At 37.9% G+C, this 23,142-nt stretch overlaps 1 protein-coding gene across 15 annotated transcripts in view; it reads left to right on the top strand.

The window, feature by feature from the left end:
• Nucleotides 1-23,142, top strand: part of EPB41L2 (erythrocyte membrane protein band 4.1 like 2) — a 110,587-nt gene that overhangs the window by 44,398 nt on the left and 43,047 nt on the right. For all 15 annotated transcript variants that reach the window (XR_011697145.1, XR_011697144.1, XM_071549077.1 and 12 more), the window contains exons 3-5: nt 1,177-1,646; nt 2,637-2,843; nt 19,716-19,820. Coding sequence is in view for 13 of the 15 variants with exons in the window: in XM_071549077.1 (XP_071405178.1) it covers nt 1,191-1,646; nt 2,637-2,843; nt 19,716-19,820 (768 nt within the window). In the remaining 2 variants the exon portion in view is untranslated. The remainder of the gene's footprint in view (nt 1-1,176; nt 1,647-2,636; nt 2,844-19,715; nt 19,821-23,142) is intronic.

Below are 23,142 nucleotides of genomic sequence, written 5' to 3'. Positions count from 1 at the left end.
TAACCCACAAAGCCCAGAAATATAACCCAGCACGTTGGGGCACAAAGACAATGGTGTTTGTTAGCCCCTGTGCTGAGACCCACATGGTTCCTCCGAGTCCAAAGTAAAAAGAAGGGCAAAAACCCTGTTGGTGCAGATGATGGTTGTAGTCTGGTCAAGAGTGGTGGTCACCTCCTGTCAAAGTTCTGGTCCTCCTCTGGATCCAGTGAGTGGTCCCAGAAGTCCCCAAACCCCAAGATTATATCCCCTCAGATTCAGGTGGGATCGCCCAGTACCTCCCCCAGGGCAGGGAATTCCACAATGGGTGATCTGACTCTGTGAGTCATGGGGTATTTTGGGATCATTGATGGCCCGTTAGCAGACACACCCCCTCAGGCTGGGTGTGACAGTGCTGACGACTTCCTGGAGGGGACTTATCACAGCTCTTATCTCACAGGCTTCTTGCACAGCCTGAGGGATCAGGTGTGCCCTGGGCAGCTGATACAAATGGTCCATTGTTAACAGTTCATGAGAAATGACATAAAAGGTGTAGAATACACAGCTTTGGTCATACCCACACAGTGATAAAACTGGTCCTGGCTGCTGAACTAGGACTGCTAGCTAGTAACTTCAGCAGTATCACTGACTTATAATTTCTGACCTTTTTTTATACTCAGTCTTGTGCTCACCATCATTTTGTCCTGTTGTTTGGTATCTTGCTCTTTCATTTTCTTCCAATAATTTCTTTCAAATTAACGGGTGTCACTGAATAAGTAAGGGGATTGTATCTGCTAATTTTGCTAAAGAAGGTGGCTACTCTTCTGAAATTTCCGTTCCTGAGTCAGCCAAGGAGCCCTGTAGAAATAAAACTGATGTTACTTGTGAAGGGATCTTGGCCAATGACATCAGGAATAGCTTATAATAAAACAAATGTAATTCAGTGAACACACTTAAATTTTTATCAAGGAGAAGGAAACTATTTGTAGGTCTAGCTGTCTAGTTTCATGTTTTAAAAATCTTTATCTGCAGAGCACTAACTTTTAGCTGGCTGATGTTACTTGTGAACAGAGAATTTGAAAGGAAGTATTTTTTAACCCAAATAAGTTTAGTAATTTACGTGATTTCAAGTTACTGCAAATAATCAGTAAAAGTAGTGATGCTATGTAACAAGACTATTTTTACTGTTGCTTCTTTTAGTTTCAGTTGTGACAATGACAACTGAAGTTGGCTCAGAGACTGAAGTAAAGAAAGATTCTGAACAGTTGGGATCAGACAAAGGCAAGGACAAGCCTGAAGAAGCATCAGAGTCTCCAAAAAATCGAAAGTCAGCATCCTCTGAAGAAGCTCAAGATTCATCTGTCCCAGCACTAACTAGCCAAAGTAGTCCAAGTAGCCAGAAGAAGCAAAAAGCTTCCCCTGAAAGCAAGGGTATCTCTCGTTTCCTTCCTCCCTGGCTTAAGAAACAAAAATCATACACCTTGGCAGAGCCCAAAGATGAACCCAAGAAAAGGGCCACAGGGGAAGAACAAGTAATTGAAGAAAGTGAAAGCCAGATACCAGAGGGGGTGGCTCAGCCAAGAAAGAGCTTGGAAGAAGCAGCTGAAAATCAGCATAATGCTAAAGCAGACAACAAAACAAAACAGTCTATCAGCAGTGCTGAAATGCAGGTATGTGTGGGAAGTTTCATATATACTTTGGAGTAATGTTAATTAAACCTGATTCATGATTTATGTAATTCATGCAAAGCTTTGTTAGAATCATATTGGGGGAAAACTGCTAGCTACTCCAGTAGCTAGGCTCAAGTCTTGATTTTTGTGAAGTTGCATGTGAGTTCTTAACATTCAAACTTCATATTATAGGGTGGCAAAGATCAGGTGCACAGAGAATGTTGTATGTGAGGAGAGGCTGAGACAGCTGGTACTGGTCAGCCTGGGGAAGAGAAGAATAAAAGGGAATCTTATCAGTGTGGTATGCAGTGAGATGACAAAAGACAATGGACTCAACTCAAAAACATGAGATTACATCTTAAATTGCAAAAAAATTGTTTTTACTGATGATGGGAGGACCTTCCCTTGGTAACAAAAGGAAATAGCCCACGTGATGGTGGTACAGATGACAGGCCTCCCAGAAGTAACAAAGGGCTGGGTTAAACACTGGAACAGGTTGCCCGGGGTGTTGTGGAGATTTCGCCTGGGAAGATACTGAAAACCTAACTAGATATGGTCCTGGGCAAACTGCTGTGTGTGACTCTGGAGGGGCCAGGCCCTAGGGACATTGGACTAGATGATCTTGAGATCCCTTCTAACCTCAACTATTCTGTGATTCTGTATTACTTGTCTTTCATAAACATAGGGTTTTAGTTTAATATAATTCCTGGAGCTTCCTGATAATTTTTTTTTCTCTTAGGATAAAAGACACTAAAACAAAAATTACCTAATTTCAAGAAAAGGAAAGAAGGGCACCTTCAGTGGTTTGAGAGCAAGAATATCTGGTCCCCAAAGGCAGACCTTAATGCTTGTGCTGGTTATTGTGATTCCAGTATGCGCATAACTTTAATAAAGGATTAATGTCTTTTTTTTAGTAGCTTATGAAAGAAATGAACAAGTTAAAAATATCCACTTCCTGACTTTGTCATTGTTTACCTGTATTTTATATAGCCTGTTAAAGAAGATGGTAAAGAAGTGGAAGTAGAGAAAGTTGCAGAGAAAAAGGAAGAAAATGAAGAAAAACAAAGGGAAACAAAGGAAGTGCAAACAGCTGAAATTAAAACAGACAGCATTCCTCAGAAATCTCCCAAGAAAATCAAAGCTGTGCAGTGTAAAGTAATGCTTCTGGATGGCTCAGAATACAACTGTGACCTAGAGGTAAGGCATGAGGTCTCTATATAAAAGGGAAAAAGGAAAATTTGTTTTCATTGTGCTAAGTGTTTTAACGCTATCATTAGAGGTCAATTGACATTTCAGTTTAAATCTCCATCTTTAATATGATATCAGTTTATTCTTAAAAATGCCCTCTGGGGTACAGTAGCACATCCTTTCAATGCTGATCACTTGACAGCTCAAATCTGACGGTATTTTTTTTGGGGGGGGGGTTTGGTTTTTTGGGTTTTTTGTTTTGTTTTTTGTTTTTTGGATTTTTTTGGTAACATTTTGACATTTTCATGAAGGTAGTGTCTCATGCTAATAACAGTTTTCTTGAATTAATTCTCTTTTTTTAAAATATTATCTTTAAAGTGATGTTCTAATTCCGAATTTTCATGGCTGCCTGGATTGCTTGTTCACAACTGTAAATCACTGGGTGATACCTAAGCTGAGTATCTGAGTTATGAATAGTGGTTAAAATCTGTGTTTTTTATAAAACTAGACATCTAGGTATATCTTTCATACTGATCTGAGGATGAAACACTGCCAGTGTTATGGCATTTCCTGGACCCAGCTGATTCCTTTAAAACATTCCCATTTTTGTCCAATGTAAATCATTCAACTTTTGTCATAGTTACACACCTTACAAGCCCTACAGTAGTGCAGGCTTCTGTTTGAGGCCTTCTGTCTGCTCTCATGCTGTTTCATTTTTCCAGTGTCCCTCAGTCAGTCCCTCTGCTGTATGATTGTGGATTTCATTAGGCTTCCTTAGTATTTTTATTGCTTATTGTATACAAGTCATTTTGTTCTGTGGTATAGTGCTGGATGGGTACTGCTGACCTGTCCCTCCAGAACTTCCAAAAACAATAGACAAGACTAAAATATATGCCTATTTTTGAGCCTTTCAGAAGTTTCATCACTACTTAAATCCTATTTCATGCATTAGTACAGCTTGCCTTTTATACCTGCTCTCTAATAAAACTCTTCCTGTCAGTTCAGAAATTCTTACTTGCTTATCTGTGTAAAATATTCCTTGGAGCTATTTTGCTGTAGTTTAATGGCATTTTGAAGTTTGTGTTTTGTAGTTGATACTAATACAAGCTTTCTAGGGCTCCCATTTATAAATGTCTATTCCTGACATTAAAACAGAATAATTTCAATGTATGTGTCTTAAAATACAGTATTTTAATCCTACATGATCTTTCCCTGATCATGTCAAACACAGAACACTTCACCCTAAACTAAATTGACTGTAAAAAGTGATAGTGAAGCCTTCACTAATGTTTGTTTATTTTTATGCTGTGTTTCCAGAAGAAAAAAAAATCAGAATAAACAAAACAAGAACATGAAAAATATACTACAGAGCAGTTAATGTCCACAACACATTGTGTAAGGCTGTACATATTTGTGGTCTAAAGTTGCAGGAATTTTGTCACCAGAATTTCTTGAAAAGTACTTTTGTTTGTGTTACTAGTGTTATATACGGAGGAACCCCCCCCATAAATAATGTATTAAAGAAAAATAGATGCATTAGTAACCCTGGGGTGGTGATTGTTGTTCTGCGTTGCCCCCCCCATCAATCAGGATATTTAGATCTGAATGGTATATCTATATTAATTAAAGGCTGTATGAGTTTTATCTTCCTGGAATTTTCCCCTCATCCTAAAATGAGACTAAATTGAAGTTGTGGCTTACCACAGATCTAAGATGATAGCATTTTGCATTCATAACTGAAAAATTCTATTCTGCAATATTTTAAATCTGTCATGATTTGGTTGTTTGGTAAGATACTTGCTTTCTTATTACTTGCAAGAAGAGTTTGCTGTAAGAACTGAAAAAAATTAAGGAGAGGAACAAAGCAGTATAGAAACACTTGGTTTTATATGTTCATTTGAATCATTTCTAGCACATGAGCAGTGCTGGTGGCAATTTTATAGATGAGTTTATGTTCTTAAATACATGCAGAGGATTTTTTTATGCTCTACTACTCTGCCAGAATACTTAGTCTCAGAAAGCTACTGTCTCTTCTGCAGGGGATCCTAGTAGATAAATTTCTGATACTCCTTTTTAGTCTTCCTTCAGTATTTGTTGTTTGGATAAATGTTGGTTTATTTGTGCTTTTAAAAATGTTAGGGAAATGATACAAAGCAAATAAACAGAACTTCTGCAGCCTAAAGCACACAGGGCAAAGCCCAATTTACCTTGGTTGACTTTGTAGTAATTCAGGTTTTTGTTTTGGAGAAATTGTCATGACTTGTACATTCCTGTTGCCCCTTCCAGGTTTTTACTATGCACTGTAGACCAACTTTTTCATATTTTAAACATACATACTTGCTAATGATGAAGTAAAACTGAAAAATGCCTCCTTTTCATTAATGTTATTTGATGGCTTTTTGTAGAATCCTGTCTATTTTTAATTGCCATTTTAAACCTTCATTGTAATCAGTAATAAAATAAGAGCTAGTACACTGTTTATTAGGGGGTTTTCTGTTTGAGTTACAATTACACATTCCTATTTTTCTTGTAGAACTGCATCAATTTGTATTCATGTAACTTAAAAGGAGTGTGAAAGAAAACAAAATATGACCCAGCAATTCAGTCTCAGTTAAATTATGTCATTGTTTATTCTTATTGTATGTGTCTTTATGTAAGACAATGACTGAGAACAGATGTAAAAGGAGATAAAGATGCAGTAGTTTCAATGTCAGTATGCAGATCAATACTGATTACAATTCTCAGCAGTAACTAAATACAGAAACTTTTGTGACCAATTAGTAATCATAATACTAAGCAATTAATTAGTGTAATCATAATATTAGTCTTGATATTTGAGTTCAGGTATTATGCACCTTAGATTCACTAGAATCTTAATAGAAAATCTGGAAATTGAGTAATAATGCCTTGTTTCTTTAAAACAAAAAAGTATTGATGCATTGTTCTTAGTCTGTAAGTTGTTTTAGTCAGAAAAACTTTAATCTTCCACCTTGAATATCTTCTGATCAGTAAAGGTAAAACCATGGAAAAAGGGAGGGTTATGTTAGGGAACATTTGAGCGAGAGATGCCAGTCCCATGGAACATTTTTAAAACACACCCACTAATACTGAGTGAGTTGACTGGTGTTGCTGCAATGCCAAACTTGATCATATGTGAAAGGTCCCAGCAGGCAGGGCAGGTTGCTCTGATCTTCCCCCCATCAAAAAAATTAAATGTCATTCCTGTTTTCAAGAAGGAAGATGTTGGAAATGTCAGGCTGATCAGCTTCACCTCGCTACTTGAGAAGGTTATGGTGCAAATAATCCTTTTTGAACTTCAGGACAAAAAGGTGTTTGGGAATAGTCAGGATGGGTTTTCAAAGGGGAAACTGTACTTCACACAATGTGCTGACTGGCTCTGTGAATGTGCGGCAATCTGTGGATATAATCTCTGCTTTAGCAAGACTTTTGACATTTTCCTGTGATTGTTCTAGACAGGTAGGTGATGTATGGGCTGGGTAAGTGTACAGAGGGTTGGACCAAAAACTCACTCAACTGAGGGGCTTAAAAATTGTGATCAGCAGAGTCTGAAGTCCAGCTGGAGGCCGGTCACTGACACTGTACTAAAAGCACCAATACCGAGGCACTTAGTGATCTGGTTGATGACACAAAGTGTGTCCTCAGGAAGTTTGTAGGTGATGATAAAGCTGGAAAGACTGTCTGTGATGTATCAGAGGGACCTGAACAGGCTGGAGAAACAGGCATGCAGGAATATCCTGAATTTCCATGAAGAGAAATACAAAGCCCTGCACCCAAGGAGCAATAAGACCAAGCAGCAGCACAGGGTGGATTGACTGGCTGGAAAGCAGTTTTGCACAGAGAGAATTCTGTGTGTGTGTCCTAATAGACAAGGTGACCATGGGGCAGCAGTGGGCCTTTGTAACAAGGGTCAGCAGCTTCCTGGCCTGTAGTAGCTGAATGCTGGCAGCAGGTCCAGAGAGATAGTCCTTAACTCACTGCTCAGTACCCCCAGTGATGGGTACAGTCCTCGGCTGTCCAGTGCAAGAGAGATTTGGACATCCTGGAGAGAGTCCAGCAAAGGACTGCAACTCTGATTGAAGGCCTTAATCATGGGATATGTGGGGAGGGACTGACAGAACTGTTCAGCCTGTAGAGGAGGAGGCTCAGGGAGGTTTCAGCACTGTATATGAATACCTGTCTGGGGATGAGTAAAGGAGAGGGACCCAGGCTTTTCTGTGGTGAGCAATGACAAAATGAAAAGTAATGAACACAAACTGAAATACAGGGAATCAATTGAAAAAATGAAGGTGAGTTTATATCAATTGAGGGTGATCAAACACCAGAACAGTTTGCCTAGAAAAGTTGTGGAGCTTCCAAATCTGACAAGACAAGGCCTTGACAAACTTGTTGTCTCAGGTTTGGCCTAGCTTCTTACCAACCCTGGACTGCCCTCTCCCTCCCCCTGAGTCCTCATAGCAAAGGAAAAAAAAACTGCAAGAAAACTGAAAAGAGAAAAACTCAAAAGAAACTGAACTGAATTAAAAAGAAATTATATTTTCCTGACATTTGCAAACACATATATACAATGTGTACACACCATGTAGGACCCCACCCCCAGGGGAAAGGGAAAAGGGAAAAAAGGAAGAAACCCAAACAACTTGTTAACCAGAAAAGAGGAAGAAACAAAACCAAACCTAAAAAAATGAAACAGACAAATGCAATCAAAGGAGAACAAGCATGAAATGATCTCACCCACATCCCAGGCCAGGAACACCACAAGAACAGAACAGACCATCCAGGCTTCTCCCATATCCAGCTCCCCGGAAGAAGGAAAAACCTAAACTCCTCCTCTGTTACGTGGAAAACACATGTGGAATACTTGTGATGTCTGCTTCCTTAGTTACACCTAGTTACTGAGGAAGCCATGGATCAAAACCATTACACTTGTGAGCAGGAATTTCAGACTAGATGGCCTTCAGAGGTCCCTTCAAACCTCAGCTGACATATATAATTGTAGCTATATTTCACCATTGTAGGAGAATAATTCAGGAATTACTATAAATATGTTAACTTAGCTTTTATCATGCACATTGCACACATAGTCTGTCAATTAAAAAGTGATGATAGCATGAATAGTATGAACATACAATTACTGCTAAAGAAATAAACCCAATGGCATACCTGTAGATTCATTAAGTTAAATAACAGTGTAAGAATTGCAGTACTGATACGCAAACTGCCCTTGAAAACATTGCACTTATTCCTGGTTAACAGTGGCATTTTGCAAGGAACTCTCAAATGTGCTAGCCTAGTAACTCTTCTTCCCATACCTTGTCTTTGGGATTTGAAGTTATGTTGGAGGGTTTCGTGTACTGCCTGTTGTGGTGTGGCAAATTATTGATGTTTCTGACTTGAGCACTGCAATGAATTATTAATCTCTGTTCCAGCTGTGACTTAATATTTTCACTTTATAAAGATACTGAGATACCTTTGAAATAATTAGGTTGCTGGAAAGGTGCTATTGCTGAAAAAGTGAATGTAGAAACAACATATTTCTCATATTTTAGAATATGAATGGAAACTTTTTGTTGTCATAGTTCTCAAAATTTGTGGTTTTGTATATGGCCCTTTTAGCAAGATGATTGGTCCTCACTTTTTTTTGCTTGTAGGAAAAAGCAGTTCAGTCTCACCTGTTTAGCACTGTTGTCCAAGCATCTGAGTTGTTTTGGTTTTGTTTGTTTTTTTAATTTTATTTGTAGCAAGACAATAAAGCCCTAAATAAATAAGAACCCTTAGGATTGTTTCACACTGGTACAATTGGAAGAGTGCACTTTGAGGCTTCATACTGTCTGTGAGGACAGATGAGTTCAGGCATAATATCCCTAGCAGTTGCTATTAACAGCTTCTGAAATAGCAGCTCTTTTGTTACTTCTCATTCAAATCTATGATCTACATCAGTTGTTTAATCTGACATCTATCTTCTTATTTCCTTCTATTTTCCCTTATTTTAAAAGTAATCTAAGTATAGATTCAGATGCTAGCTGTGCAGTTCTGACAGGGTTTTTACTTTAATTTCCATTCTTTTTTCTGTCCATCTTGTTTTTAATTTTTCTTGAAAGAAAAGAATATTCACTGACAATAGTCTGTGTGCTTAGGAAGAAATGGCGTTTCAGTAGACCAGAAGCCGCTCTCTAAACTGCTGTCCATGTGATAGATTTCTATCCTGCATATATCTCCATTTGCTTTGTGAGCTTAATTTAGTTTTAGACATAATTGTGGCTACGTTTCTTCAGCTCCAGTGCTTTAAAACACTTCAACATACTTAATTTTTTATAGCAAGGGTTTTTAATTTTGGATATGGCAAAACCTTGTTTCATATGATATCTTGTAAAAAACTCAGTTCTTTACACAGATGCACAACCATCCCCTGTCCTCACTTCAACCTTCACCAACTCTGAAGCTGATTTTGCTTTTTTTTTTTTTGCAAGGTGACATGTTTGGTACAAATTAAATTATATTAATTTCTCAAAGGTGACTGGGTGTAGAAAGAGAATTTTTTCAAGCTTAAAAATTGGATATTTCAATAAGGTGCTGGTGAGGTATTGGAAAAGAAAGTTACAATTTTTGCTTAAGGTTGGTGTTTAACAAAAGAGTTCTCCTGGAATTACTTTTTTCAGATTGTATTATCGCTGAGATTTACCCTAAGCAGGGAAAGCTCTGTAGAGGTTGTTCTGTACCTGGCTCTTCATGCTTCACTAAACATTTTTAGAAATTTAGTATTTACCAAGTGACAAGTGGATATCCTAACTTGCTGAAAATTGAGTTCGGCTGTATTCTGAAACATTGAGTTCTGTAGTATGAAGCTGAGATAAGTAGAAGGGTTGATTTAAGTGTATGGGCAAAGTCCTGTAGTTTTAGTATGACTGAAGCCAATTTGTTGATGTTCTTGTTTTCTGTCTTGGCTACCACAGAATTGTATTTGCAATGGTAGTCTTAGCAAGACAAGATCCCCTGTAAGCAAAGGGTTAATGCTGCATTAAGGTCAGCTGATAAAGGGCAGGAGTAGAAGTAGGTTTTGCATAAGGAAATTATATATGTAGCTTTTTTTTTTTACTCTGGAATCTTCAAAAGGGAGCTGAATTTTGGGAGCAAATATTTGTAAGAAATACATGTACTATCTAAAAAAAAAGATAAAATAGTACAAATTGCAATCCGATTATGAACTTTGTTATAGCACTAAAAAATTTGCACAGATGTACATTTTACTCTATTTCAGTTTGTTTGGAATCGATTAGGGACATGTGGAAACTTAGCATCAATTACATAATTAAAGAGGTATTTATTACAATTTAAAATGTAGCTAAAATGAAATTGATGTAACTTCTGCATAAGGAGGCACTTTCTTGGAATCTATATTGAATCAAAGCACTTCTTGGAAAAAAGTATATGTGACATGCAGAATGCATTGAGAGTTAGAGTGAAGAAAAGTGGTTTTCATGACAATGTTCTGAAAGTGAATTTCTGGGTGCATCTTCTCTCTGGCAGGTGTAATTTGCTGGTGAGTGGTACAGAATAGAAATGGATCGATGATGCTTTATTAGAAACAATATATCTTTAATATGTTGAGATAATAAATTTATGTATGACATTGTGAGGAAAGAACATTCATGGTAAATTAGTATGTTTTTAATGTGATACAGAAGTATCTTTGCAAATTACTATAATTTGATGCTGTTCTTACATAGTTCTGAATTTGTTATCAAATGTTGCTGTAGTACAGGTGCATTTGTACCCTTCTTGTTTCTTTGCCATTTCTGTGTTTTGTGTATTGATAATTACTTTCAGCTCTTTTTTTGCAGCCACTTACTGTTGTTTGACAGTGGAGATATTTCTTCTGGCTTGTTTTTGCATGTCTTTCCCATTGCCCAGGGCATGTCTGACATGGTTATGTTTGGCTTGCAACCCGAAGCAAATCTCAGATATTTGTCTTTTTTGAAGGTTACTTTGTAAATTAATTTATCACCTTTGAGAGTAATCTGTTCTTTTGCCCTTGGAGCACCTTATTTTGCCTTAATAGATATTCTATATGGTATCAACTTGCCATTTTGAACTCTTAGCCAATAACTTTATCTGTGGAATTGTTTAAACAGATATTTCAGCCTCTTTTGTGATTATTTTCTTTTTTTCCCTCATCTGTCTTTGTACTTTTATTACTTTTATAGATGCAAATTTGAAGGACCTGGTTTGCAGTCTTTCTTGACTATAGCTTCTCTGAATATGCTTGTTGGAATGGCAGTGTAGATGCATGTTAGGTGTTGCCCAAAAAGGTCCATGGCCTTGACAGCATGATGAAGCTAAACTTTGTACCAGGTGAAACCTGTTCCTCAGTTCATTGTAGTTTGAAATTATCACTGCAGTCAGTTCACCAGTGCTGCATTGTAATCAGACATAATTCAGATGCTGATTATCATGTTGCATAGTTGATAAAATATGTTCTGATCTGTAAATAATCACTCTGCATCTTGGCTACTTGCTCTGAGGGATCAGAAACTTTGGGAGTAGTGTTGTGAACTTCTATTCCAGCCACTCATCAAACTTGCTTTATATTGGTTTTCTGGAACCAAGTAGCAAAAGATCCAGCATTAAAATGTTATATTTAATTCCTTTAAGTTTTAGTTTTTTAGTTCTTTAAGTGCACAGGTTGCATATTAACAAAATAGATGGATTTTCTGTGTTCTGTGGCTTTAAAGGAATCTTCTGAAATAAATCACAGAATAGTATTGCATGGAAGTATTATACTAAACATGAGTTATGTGTAAACGATATGTCTATTCATAGAGCATGAGCAATTAATTATTTTAAGCTTAAAACTGTTACAGCTCTTAAAGATGACATCCTCTTAGCCTCAGACTCTTCAGAATCATGTGTGAATGCCTGGAGAAGTGGGAGGAGGAAGAAGCTATTGTTGAATAGTTCTGGAGAGGCATGAAACAACTTCCACAGGCTGTGAACTGTTAAACTTTGTTACCTGTGTCATTGTTAAGAGAGTTCAGTTTACTTACAGGAATAACAGTGTGCAAGTGTATCACAGACTTGTCAAAGTATTGGAGGATGAAAGCTTCAATAGCTTGGTATTTGCCAAAACTTGCAAGTGACTGAATTTTTGTTTTTTGTTGAAATGACATAACCATATTAAAGGATAAAATAACCTAGGTTCATGATTTAGTAGCATCATATTTGAGATGTAATGGCTGTTGAGTTTTTAAATGCTTGAATGAAGAGACTGTTGAAATGTTTGACTTAATTTCTAGAATTATTTTTAACACAGTGCAAATGTCATAATTCTGACCTACTCCTTTCCTGATAATTGACATCTGTGGGTGGTGTAACTTATTAAAATTTATGGTGATCTACATGTGACTCTTGCTTTCATGGAGGAGATAAACTTGATTTTTTCTTCTTCTGTGGTTTTGTAGATGGTCATGAGGAAATTGTCATTAAATTTGGTATCTGCAGTAAAGACTTGTTCAGATTTACTGCTTTAAATATAAACTGTGTTTTAATAGAGAGTAACACAGTTTAAACAAACAAAAGGAAGTGCTAAGTGCATAATGATTACGAGTTAGAAGCAAATGAAGATCCTATTGGGTTTGTTTACTGCATTCAGTCAGTGGTCTAATTAAATATTTATGACAAAAGGCATTTAAAGGATGCCAGCACTGACCGTATTTTATGCACGTATGAACAAGTGAAATATATTGGAGTTGACACAGACGCTGTGGTTACTTACAGTTTGCTAATACAAAGTAAAAATATGTTTGCTCCTTGTACAATTATGATCAGTCTTTAACCCTCAGTTAAGAAAAGTCTGAATGAAGTTGATATGGAATAGATGTTTAATTGTAGTTGTGTTTTGAATTGCAAATCTTTTTTCTGACTGCTCAGATGTGTAGATGAGGTTTATTCAAACATGAAGTGGTCTGTTTAAAGTATGAAATCTTTCATTTAGAAAAAAAACTCAGGGATGTTAAATTAGTCATATTTTTTTAAAATGCCTGTCTGGATTCAGTAGATACCACTGAAAGTAATGTTTATGTGTGAAGTCATCTCAGTCCCTGGGAGTGTTTTGCCATCCTCTGCAGCATTGAGCTTGGCCCCTTGCCACGGCTCCTTTGGGCCATTTTTGCTTAAGTTCTTTTGTGCTGCTTTTGCACCTTCAAGGTACTATTTATGCCCTGGCTCTCTCTGTCACTCTTTGCTCCTGCAAGTTTGTAGCAGAAGCAAGCTCCCGTATTCCCTTGGTTCACTTTTCCCCAGAGGTTCTTGCTTGTGCAAAACAGTATGTTCTGGAAGGGCTCCAGGTTGGCTGCAGGCATGAGAGCACTTTTCATGCATCATTGGCCAAGAAGCATAGCAAAGCAATATTTTTCAGCCAAAAAAATATGCTACTCATTGATGCTTACTATATTTTTGAAAACGACCCAGGCTATTGCACATCTCTTCCTCTTCCACGTGTGACCAGTACCCATCGTTATTCTTCAAGTTGAAGGAAACAGAGACTTCCTGGCCCATATTCCTGCTTCTCCTTTCTGTGTCCTTGGCTTTGCCAAACTGCAAGGGATGTGGTTTTTGTTTGTGGGGTTTTTTTGTTGGGTTTTTTTTTGTGTGTATGTGTGTTTTGTTTTTTTGAAGCAAAATGGAGGAATGCATTAGCATGTTCCTGACTACAGATGTGCATTGTGTTAATGCTTGTCAGCATTGGCTCTTAAAACAAATCAGAAAAATAAAATGAAATCAAATCCCTTTTCTACCTGTAGCCTTTGTGATATGTGTTTGTTTTTGGAGCTGAGAAACCCTTCAGGCAAATTCAGGCAAATATCAGTATCGTAGTTATTCAATTAATGGTGAACACAGGGAATAGAGTATTATCTATGCATGCTAAGCTGTGCCTATCTAGGAGAGCAGCTCTCTTTAGTGCAGGTTCTAGCCTATCTAGAAGATGCAGGCAGACATGGACAGGCCTGCAACATGGCTTAGGCAGGGACTGAAGGCCCCAGGCTGAGCCAAGACATGCCCTGGGCTATTGGCAGGAGATGGTGTGTTATGTTATTTGGTTGTTCTTCAAATTTCTTCTGGGGGTTAAATTATCTTCAGGTGATCCACAGCTCTCCCCCTCATGAGAAGGTACATACCTCCTTTCCACACAGGCATTGCCAATGCCTAGGCTGAGACTTGCTTACCCAGTCTGTCCTTTCTGCTAGTGCAGCACTGGGAAGAAATGTCATCAGAGGTTTCCTCAGCATGTACTGCTAGAGAAAGGAGAGGGCAGGAGGAAGGGGACCTACTATGATTATCTAGTCCAATTGCCTGACTGCTTTAGAGCTGACCAGAGGTCAAAGCATGTCCAAATGACTCTTAAACACTGACAAGCTTGGGGCATCAACCGCCTTTATAGGAAGTCTTTTTACAGTGTTTGGTCACCCTCTTGGTATGGAAATGCTTCCTAATATCTAAACCTCCCTGGTGCTTTGACTTATTCCCACATGTGCTATCACAGGATCTCAGGGAGAAGAGCTCAGCACCTCCCTCTCCTCTTCTCTGTCCTCAGAAAGCTGTAGAGTGCAATGAGGCCACCCCTCATTGCTTTCTCTCTGAGCTAGACAAGCCCAAAGTTCTCAGCCACTCCTCATGAGACATTCCTTCTAGCTCTTTCACCAGTTTTGTTGCTCCCCTCTGGACACACTGAAGGACCTTCACATTCCTGTTAAATAATGGACCCCAGAATTGCTCACAGTACTCAAGGTGAGGACAAAACAATCTGAATACATCAGGATAGTCACCTCTTTTGTCTGGCTGCTTTAACAGTGTTTGCTGCACACTAAGATGGGGTCTTCCCTCCTGGCTGCCTGGGCTCCCTGCTGGCTCACATTGAGCCAGCTGCTGACCAGCACCCCCAGATCCTTTCCCACAGGGCTGAACTCTACGTAATCCTCACCCAGTGTATACTTGTGCCCAGCATTACTCTGTCCCAGGTACAGAATCACTTGTTATATTTCATGCCACTGCTTGCCCAGTGCTCCAGTCTATCCACATCCCTCTGTAAGGCCTCTCGACCCTCAAGAGAGCCAACAGCACCTCCCAGTTTGGTTTATGCTAATGGGGCATTCAACTCCTGCATCCAGATCATTGATAAATACATTGAACAGAACTGGTAGCCATGAGTGTTTATATTGCAATAATAGCTGGCAATTCTTGTATAGCCAAACAGATCCATAATATGCTAATTTCCAGCTGCATAGAAATTTCCATTGTGTATGCCTGCTGCATTTGCTTTCCTGTGGTTTGCTCTTTCTGTGGGAAGGAGGTAAAGGACAGAAACATGCTACCCTCTGGTTTTATGGGGTCGTATCTGTGATGTCTAAATACAGACTTGAAATCAGTACTGTAATAATCTTGGTTACATGCTTGCTTTCTGTGTTCTCACTTAAAAAAAGAGAAAGGCATAGCTTGGGGGCACAATAGAATACTGCTGTTCTGAGTACTCCTGTGTGTTTAAATTACTGGCTCTGTGAGTGGATCCTCACTTTTCAACCTCTTGGTACACTGAGGTTGATTATGTTCCCCTACATGATTATTCTTGGGAGCCAAAGTATGGTCTTATAATTTTACTGCCATTTCTGCATTAGAATTTGGAATATGAAGATTTCCCTGTTTCAGTGCTAATGTTTATTGTGCTATGTACACATATGTGTGTATATACCTACACATAAATGTGTATTATGCATACATATCTAAGGATAGTGATTATAATTTTACACATTGGTTGAGGCCATTACTGGACATCTGAACCACCTGGTAGAAAAAGAAATGGAATCCAGTTTAAAAAGTAACAACCTGTGCAAACCATGATGCTGCCTTCTTAGAGCCCCCTGCTCCTCTATGAAAAAAATTGTTGAATTACAACAGCTTTAAGTTCTTGTTGAGACACACTCTGTCTCTAAAGCATGGGCTGTGACAGTGCAGCAAACACGAGAACTGCTGGTACAACATCTGATTTACTGACAGTTATGGGGGCACGTATATGCCCCTGGAAGGGAGCAGTAACGTGTTCAAGTGATGTGCACAATCCTTCCATGGATCAGCTTGCTGCTTCAGGGGGCGTGTGCAGTCAGTCATGCCCTCTGTTAGCCCTGCTTGCTCCTGGGATACGAAATTTTCCAGGCAGTCCCTCTGTTTCCTGTTACCTGTAAACCTTCACCTAAAAAGCCCCTACAATGGGCTTTTCCAGAAAAGTTACATGTTTTTGTGTAGTTTAAACTGTGTAGTAATACCTGCCCCCAAATGGATTGCACAGAAATTGCACTTAAAAAGTTTGAGTTTGCAAATTAAATACTCTTTCAGATTTTTAAAACTGTATCACTATATATATTTATATGTGTATGAATGTGTGTGTGTGTATATATTTGTATGTGTGTATATATATATACATATATATCTCTGTGTGTGTGTATATACATGATGTGTGTATATATATATATATATGCACATATATATGTGTGTGTATGTGTGTATATATATAAAATAACCAGGCGTCTTTCAGTTTTACAAGTAGGATCTTCTAATGAGAACCACTGCTGGTACTGAGAGGCTTTATGAATCCATAACGGAGCTCTATAAATACCAGTTTCTGATGCTATAATGTCTTTATGCTGCTTTGTGCTGCTGTCTAGAATGCAGACTAACATAACCTGGGCTTCATGGCATGGTGGTGTTTTTCTTTATGTGAAAGAGCTATAAAGTGCCAAAAATGTTTAAAGATACAGTCGACACTGCTAGTGTATCCAAGTTCTACGTTCACTGTGACTTCCTAAGAAGAAACTGTGCAATATTTTATTGTTATACTTAGAATATATTTCCTGTAGATTTGTCTGCTTTGTTTCTGTATATCAAAAGCATGATATTAACTGCAGGATTTAGTATCTGAATGTAGGGGTGATGACAGTGTGTGTATCCTTGAAGGAAATAGTTTGGAGTACACTCTTAAGGAGCAGAGAGCTACCTGTAGAGTGTGTGGTATCTTGTGACCAATGGGATGCTTCTATGTATGTGAGGTGAATTGGTTAACCAATAATGTCATGACATGTTAGATATAAGAGGATATAAAAGGTGTTGGGTGTAACTAAAAATAAACTCTCCTAGTTGTAAGCTTTCTGATGCCTGCTGTGCCTGAGCTCTTCTGACCGTCATTTATGCTTCCTCCCAAACCCTACAAAGGGTGAATGCAATATATGAACTTTATTTTAAAAGTAACTAATTCCAGATATGGACTTAAGGATAGCATATATTATTTTTTTCACTCATCAGTATATTTACTGAAATATGTATAACTGGAACTTGCCTTTGCAAAGTGGATGACTGATGTGCATATTTACTTGGGAAAAAAGTGTCGTCTATCACACGCATCTAAGCAGGCTAAGATTTTTCAAACACTCTCTTGCTCATACTTCTCCTGCTTTCCCCTGGGATGCAGCAAATACTGTTTAAGCAGCCAGACAAATGAGGTGACTATACTGCTGTATTCATGTTGTCTTGTCATCACCTTGAGTACTGTGTGCAGTTCTAGGGCCCACAATCACTATATTGGTGTTTTCTCTTAAGCTGAAGGTGAAGCTGTCAAGAAGATTAAGTGGCTACTTCAAACACTTACGGGAAGCAGTCATCTGTCTTTCTGAAGATTAAGATTTTTTGCAAGTGCCGAACAAATTTAAGATTCCCAGCTCCCCATTTCAAATGTCACTCTGACTTCTAAGTTCCACTGCCTCAGTGTGATGCTTATGCTACTAAATGTCTTCATTTTATAATTTTGTTTCTTTGTAAGCCTTCTGATCTTTGCAAGCAGAATGTCTGCTGGACAATGCCATTTTGGAATAAATAAAGCTTTGGTTTCTCGGGGAATAAACCAACAATGCCTTCACTCTTTGCTCAGTGCATACCTTCTTTGGAGCCCTCTCCCTCCCCGCCTGGCCTTTGGCGCCCTGTGCCATGGGGCTGAGCCGCAGCCACGTGCCGAGCGCTCTGTGTCCGTCTGCGCTGACAATGGTTGCAGTGTTGCCAAGGCATACACGGGGCGGTCCGTGGCGTTCCTATGGAATTGCAGTGGTGTATGGCATCTACTGAAATAAGTAGGCCTAAGCAAATGCAAAAATTCCTATAAGCTGAGAGGCCTCTGCAAAGGTTATGTTGTGGCCTCATTGATAAATGCCACAAATAGCAGAGCAGGCATGGAGGAGTTGTTTCAGACTGGAGGCTGCATGCCATTCATGTTCAGATGGTAACTGTGGAAAGAACTTCTCATCTTCCTGCTCCTGAGTATATGGTGTGAGCTGTTTGCTCTAAATCTTTATCTCTGGTCAGCTGCCATCTCCAGTACAAGAAGTCTGTTCCTTAAAACCTGGCACACAAAAGCATGGCCTGGGACCTCCTTTTCCTTACAGGCAGTACAGACATATGGATTGCCCTTGTTTACATTCCCAATTGCAAGTAGAAGAATCATAGAATGCTAGAATGGTTTGGGATTGAAAGGGACCTTAAAGTTGTAGTTTCAGGCCCCTTCTATGCTGTGACAGCTCCCACTATACCAGGTTGCTCCAAAGGCCCATCTAATCTGGTTGAATCCCATCTTCCAGGGATGGGTCGTCCCTAGCTTCTCTGGGCATCCTGTTCCAATGTCTCACCACCCTCACAGAAAATTATTTCTTCCTAATACCTGATCTGTGCATACTCTCTTTCAATTTAAAACCATTATGCCTGGACCTGTCACCACATGCCCTTGTAAAGAGTCCCTCCCTGTTCTCTTGTAGGCCCCTTTAGGCACTGGAAAGCTGCTGCAAGATCACAAGAACAGATAAACTTCAGGACTAACTGTGATTTGCTTAAGCTCTAGTAATACTGAGCCACAGCAAGTGGCCTTGTAAAGAATGTGTTAAGATGATGATCAGTCTTCAATTACCATTACAAAGTAGAAGTCTACAATACTGAAATGAACTGCAAATAAAAACATGTTCTCCATTTTATTTCTTTGTTACTGACTTCCACAAATAATATTTTTAGGAAGGATAAGCTTCTTTAAGACTTGTTCTTTATTTTTGAGTGTCTAATGGACATGTTGGGTACCGAGAGAGTTCATAAATATGCAGACAGAAAGCAGCCCTTGTACTTTCTATCTCAAAACTACTGCAGTACAGACAGCTAGGCCTGTTGCGTGTGTTGAGTTTGCACCTGTTCAGACCTCTGCTGGTCTGAGCATTGGCTGTTAGTGGTCTGCAAGTTCTTTTTCGTCTCTTGAAGATGAGAGCACACTTTTATTTTTTTAATGTATTCGTATAACGTGATTCTTAAGTCATTGAGATGTATACCAAAATGATAGAAATGCTAAAGTTAATATAAATGAACACTATAGAAACTATATTAATTGTTAGATGATACTACGGATAAACTTGGCTCAAATAAAGAAATCTGTTCTTTTAAAAACAAGGATCCAGAAAAACTAAGACTATTTATTGACACTTAATAGGGCAAAAATGTTAAATCTATTTAGGTCTTGAATTTTCCTTGTATATTCAAGTAATTTTTTTGTCATGTATTGAAAAAAATTGGGAATTTCTCTGTTTTTGTCAGGGGTATGTATAACTCTTGATTATGGGGATCTGTGTATTGTAAGAAAGCCTATAGCTTTATAATATGCTTTATGGATATATTAAATTTTCCTTAATAATATAGTCAAGTAAAACTACTTGTAATAAGGACTTTACTGATTTACTGTTAGTTTCTCTTTTTTTTTCTTTTTCTTTTTTTCCCCTTTCCCTACCTTCCCACTCCCAGAAAAGAGCCAAAGGACAAGTGCTGTTTGATAAAGTATGTGAACATCTCAATTTACTGGAAAAGGACTATTTTGGGCTGTTGTTTTATGAGAATTCAGAACAGAAGGTAAGCCTGTATGAGGGTTTTGTTTGTTTTTCATTGTTGCCGCTCACAATAAATATTTAATATGAAACATTACAAACACTTGAGTAAATTTTGCTGCCTTTTCTTGTATATGTGTAAGAATGTGTTGTGCCAGGATTATGAAGGAAATCTAGCCCGTAGCTCTGTAACTATTGGGCCTTTGAGTTTCTTTCTTACTTTTAAGCTTAAGGAAAATTTTGGCATTTGTAAAGAGGTTGGAGCTGGCCCATGACTGGTACTGGATGCTAATTTGACAGATGAGTGGTGTTTGACATGACTATATTCAGAAGGATCTCTTAAATACTGTTTCGTAACTTACTTTCAGTCTTCTTTAGCGTTTACTTATATGGTGGATGATAGAGAATATCTAGATTGCTCAGCTGAGAAAAATCTCGAATCAGTTGGTGGCACATGTTCCACTAATCACCAAACCCAGGTTGTCTTTCCAGCACTGGCTGGCTGTTGTTTCCTTCATGAAATAAAGATATACCTGTAGTCATCTTTTTTTCATTAAAAAACCCCAACTAATAGTTACAAATTGAAATGGAAAAAGAATCCATTTCTTTTTGATCTTTATTTGTAACAGAACCATAATTACAGTATAATTACTCTAGAAGTTCTTGCTCTTTTTCTATCATCATATTGTTCCTACTATTGTGTTTGAAATTAAGTCTAATTAAGTGGTTTGTATAAATCTGAACTTCTGACAATTTCCATTCTGAGTAATATCCTAAACTTAATTTTATCTGTTATTTTCGCTTGTCCTTTTTTTTGAGCTACTCACTGTTGAAAAAACTATACTATACATGTACAGCAAAATAATATAAAGCAGCAGTCTGATTTCTGGCAAGAGAGGAAAGGTCTAATAGCAGACATGGGATCCCTGAGCTATACCAGGAAGTAGATATGGAGCCGTTGTATTTTTGAAAGTAGAGCAGAAAAATCTGGATTGGTGTAGAGTTAACGTTGTTTTCATTTGGTTTGTTTTCTTTTTGTTTTCTTTTTTCCTTTTATTTCTTTTTTCCCCTTGTTTTTCTTTTTTTTTTAATGTACCTCCAGTTGGACTGAGACTTTCTTGGTAGTTTTCAGTCATGTGAAAGGAGGACCAGAGTCCCATGTTTTAAAAAGAGCCCATCTGTTTTTTCATTTCTTTATCTGTAGAAATACTAAAAATTTGACTGGATATGAACTGCACAGCCTGATCTTATTCAAAACTGGCTCTTAAACTGTACTTGGACCATTTATTTCCAGGGGTCTCTTTCAAGCTGAATGAGTTCTTGAGCTCCTTATCCTTAGACTCTGGAGGTGTTACTGTAGCAGCACTCATAAATGAGGTATTTACATAGGTTAAGTGAGAAATATCTGATAATGGGGTCTTTATTTTTGTGCCCAGACTAAGTCTAGCACTTTATCCAAAAGAAGAGAAGACCATGTCTCACCCAAATTATGAACAGCGGAAGAATTTTATTTAAAAACCTCTGTGGAAATTTGGTCCTATTTGTTAAGAAGCCTTAAAAACCACAGTTGCTGGATTTTGTCTTTTTCATACGAATAAGTTCTTTGTGTTATTTGGAGAAACTTAAAAACGAGTCTTCCATAGCAGATTTGCGTTTCCTACTTTCTCAGAACTTTTTCTGGGTTTAGGGCCCTCTTTTTTATTCATCTGTGTAGTAAGTTTGAGTTCCTTCAGTACCAGTTCTTTCTGATGCATTTTTTTCTTCTATTATGAGTCTTCCCTCTTCAAATCAAAACACCACAAATCTCTGACCTCCAGGCCAGTCGGTACTAAGTGCTGAATTATGTGGTTTTCCCATTCTTGTGCACTCATCACAGCCACCCATTTATGAGCCAGCTGTTGAACTCGCTGGCAGCTGTGGTGTGTGGAAACTGAATGCCAGGCACTATTTTGAATTAGAGCTGCTCCTTAATGCACCATTGGGGTACCATTGGAGGAGTCGTCCCATTAACTTTTCTCCATGGGTGTTCTATGCAGCTGAGCGACATGTTATGTCTTCAAATCAGACTGATTTTTGTTAGCTTTGATACACAATTAAAAACTCTTTGAGTCAATTTAGTCATTAATGATTTCTTTTAGTGTTTGCAAATGTTCAATTTATTAGTGTACAGTTTAGTTTTCATTGCATTGCACTCTCAAAAGTTCATGAATGCTCCATTCACGCTGTAATTGTTCTGCAGAAGTGTTAGAAAGCTTCTGCTCTTATGTTCTGGGTGCCAGCTGAAAATGCTGCATTTCTGGATTTGGACAAAATACTTTTGTAATGGTAGAGAACACTTGTTGTTCTTTGACAGTATGCTACTTTGTCTCATCTATACCCTTACCATGCACAAATTAAACAAATAGATTTCTGCCTACTGGAGCAAAGTAGTGTGCGCATATGCTTTATCTTTTGCTTTGAAAAACAGACCTGTCTATTTTGCATTAAGGAGCTCTAATTCAGGGTAGATTCTTTCATGGTGTTTGTTTTATCTGTAACAAAAGACACAGATGCAAAAAAAATCGCATCCCTGTAATTATGCTGATGAACAGCATATAAGCATCTGGTTTTATTTGACAGAACAGTAATGAAAGTTAATGGCAAAGTCTGCTTCCAGCAAGCTTATTTCAGATTTGGGAAAATCCATAAAAAGAGCTGTAAACTTGTGTAAAGAAAGGATTATTCTTCTCATCTTGCAGCATATTCTGTATTGTATGTTCTTTTCTCCTACTTTATAGTGATAAAAGATAAAGCATTGAAAGGAATATACTCAGAAATTCTAGTTTTCTGCTGTAGCTATACCATGTTATATTCTGTATTATTACTTCATTCTACATGTAAAATGTGAAAGTTTAAGCTACTTCTAGTTATCTTTCTAATTGCAATAATACAGTTGTGTGTAATTTCAGAATGGAATTAATTCCAAAACTGAAAACCTAGGTTGATAACTGTAGCTGAAGTGAGTCTTGGTTAAAATTACTTGAAGACTTATGTTGTCTTCCAAGGCCTTTCCATGTCAAGGTTCTTTAAACAGATAGCAGTTTTTCTGTTTTTCATAGAATAAATGATATCCAGAATTTTGGAGAAGCTTTGTAACAATGGTACGGACTGTGCCACCTCTGGAAAAATTATAGTAGCTATGAAATTAGAAGTCACAGACTTACTAAGTTCTCTTTTTTTAAAATTACAGTTGTAAAAAATTATAAAAAGGAGATCTTACATTTCATTTCTAAACAGTATTCATCTAATATATGTGTGCTGTACTTGTAATGAAATCGACTTGAACCAAGGTCATTTACAAGAGGGAA

Source organism: Pithys albifrons, chromosome 2, assembly GCF_047495875.1.
Source record: "Pithys albifrons albifrons isolate INPA30051 chromosome 2, PitAlb_v1, whole genome shotgun sequence".
Taxonomy (NCBI): Eukaryota; Metazoa; Chordata; class Aves; order Passeriformes; family Thamnophilidae; genus Pithys; species Pithys albifrons.
This window is presented reverse-complemented; position numbering and strand designations above follow the sequence as displayed.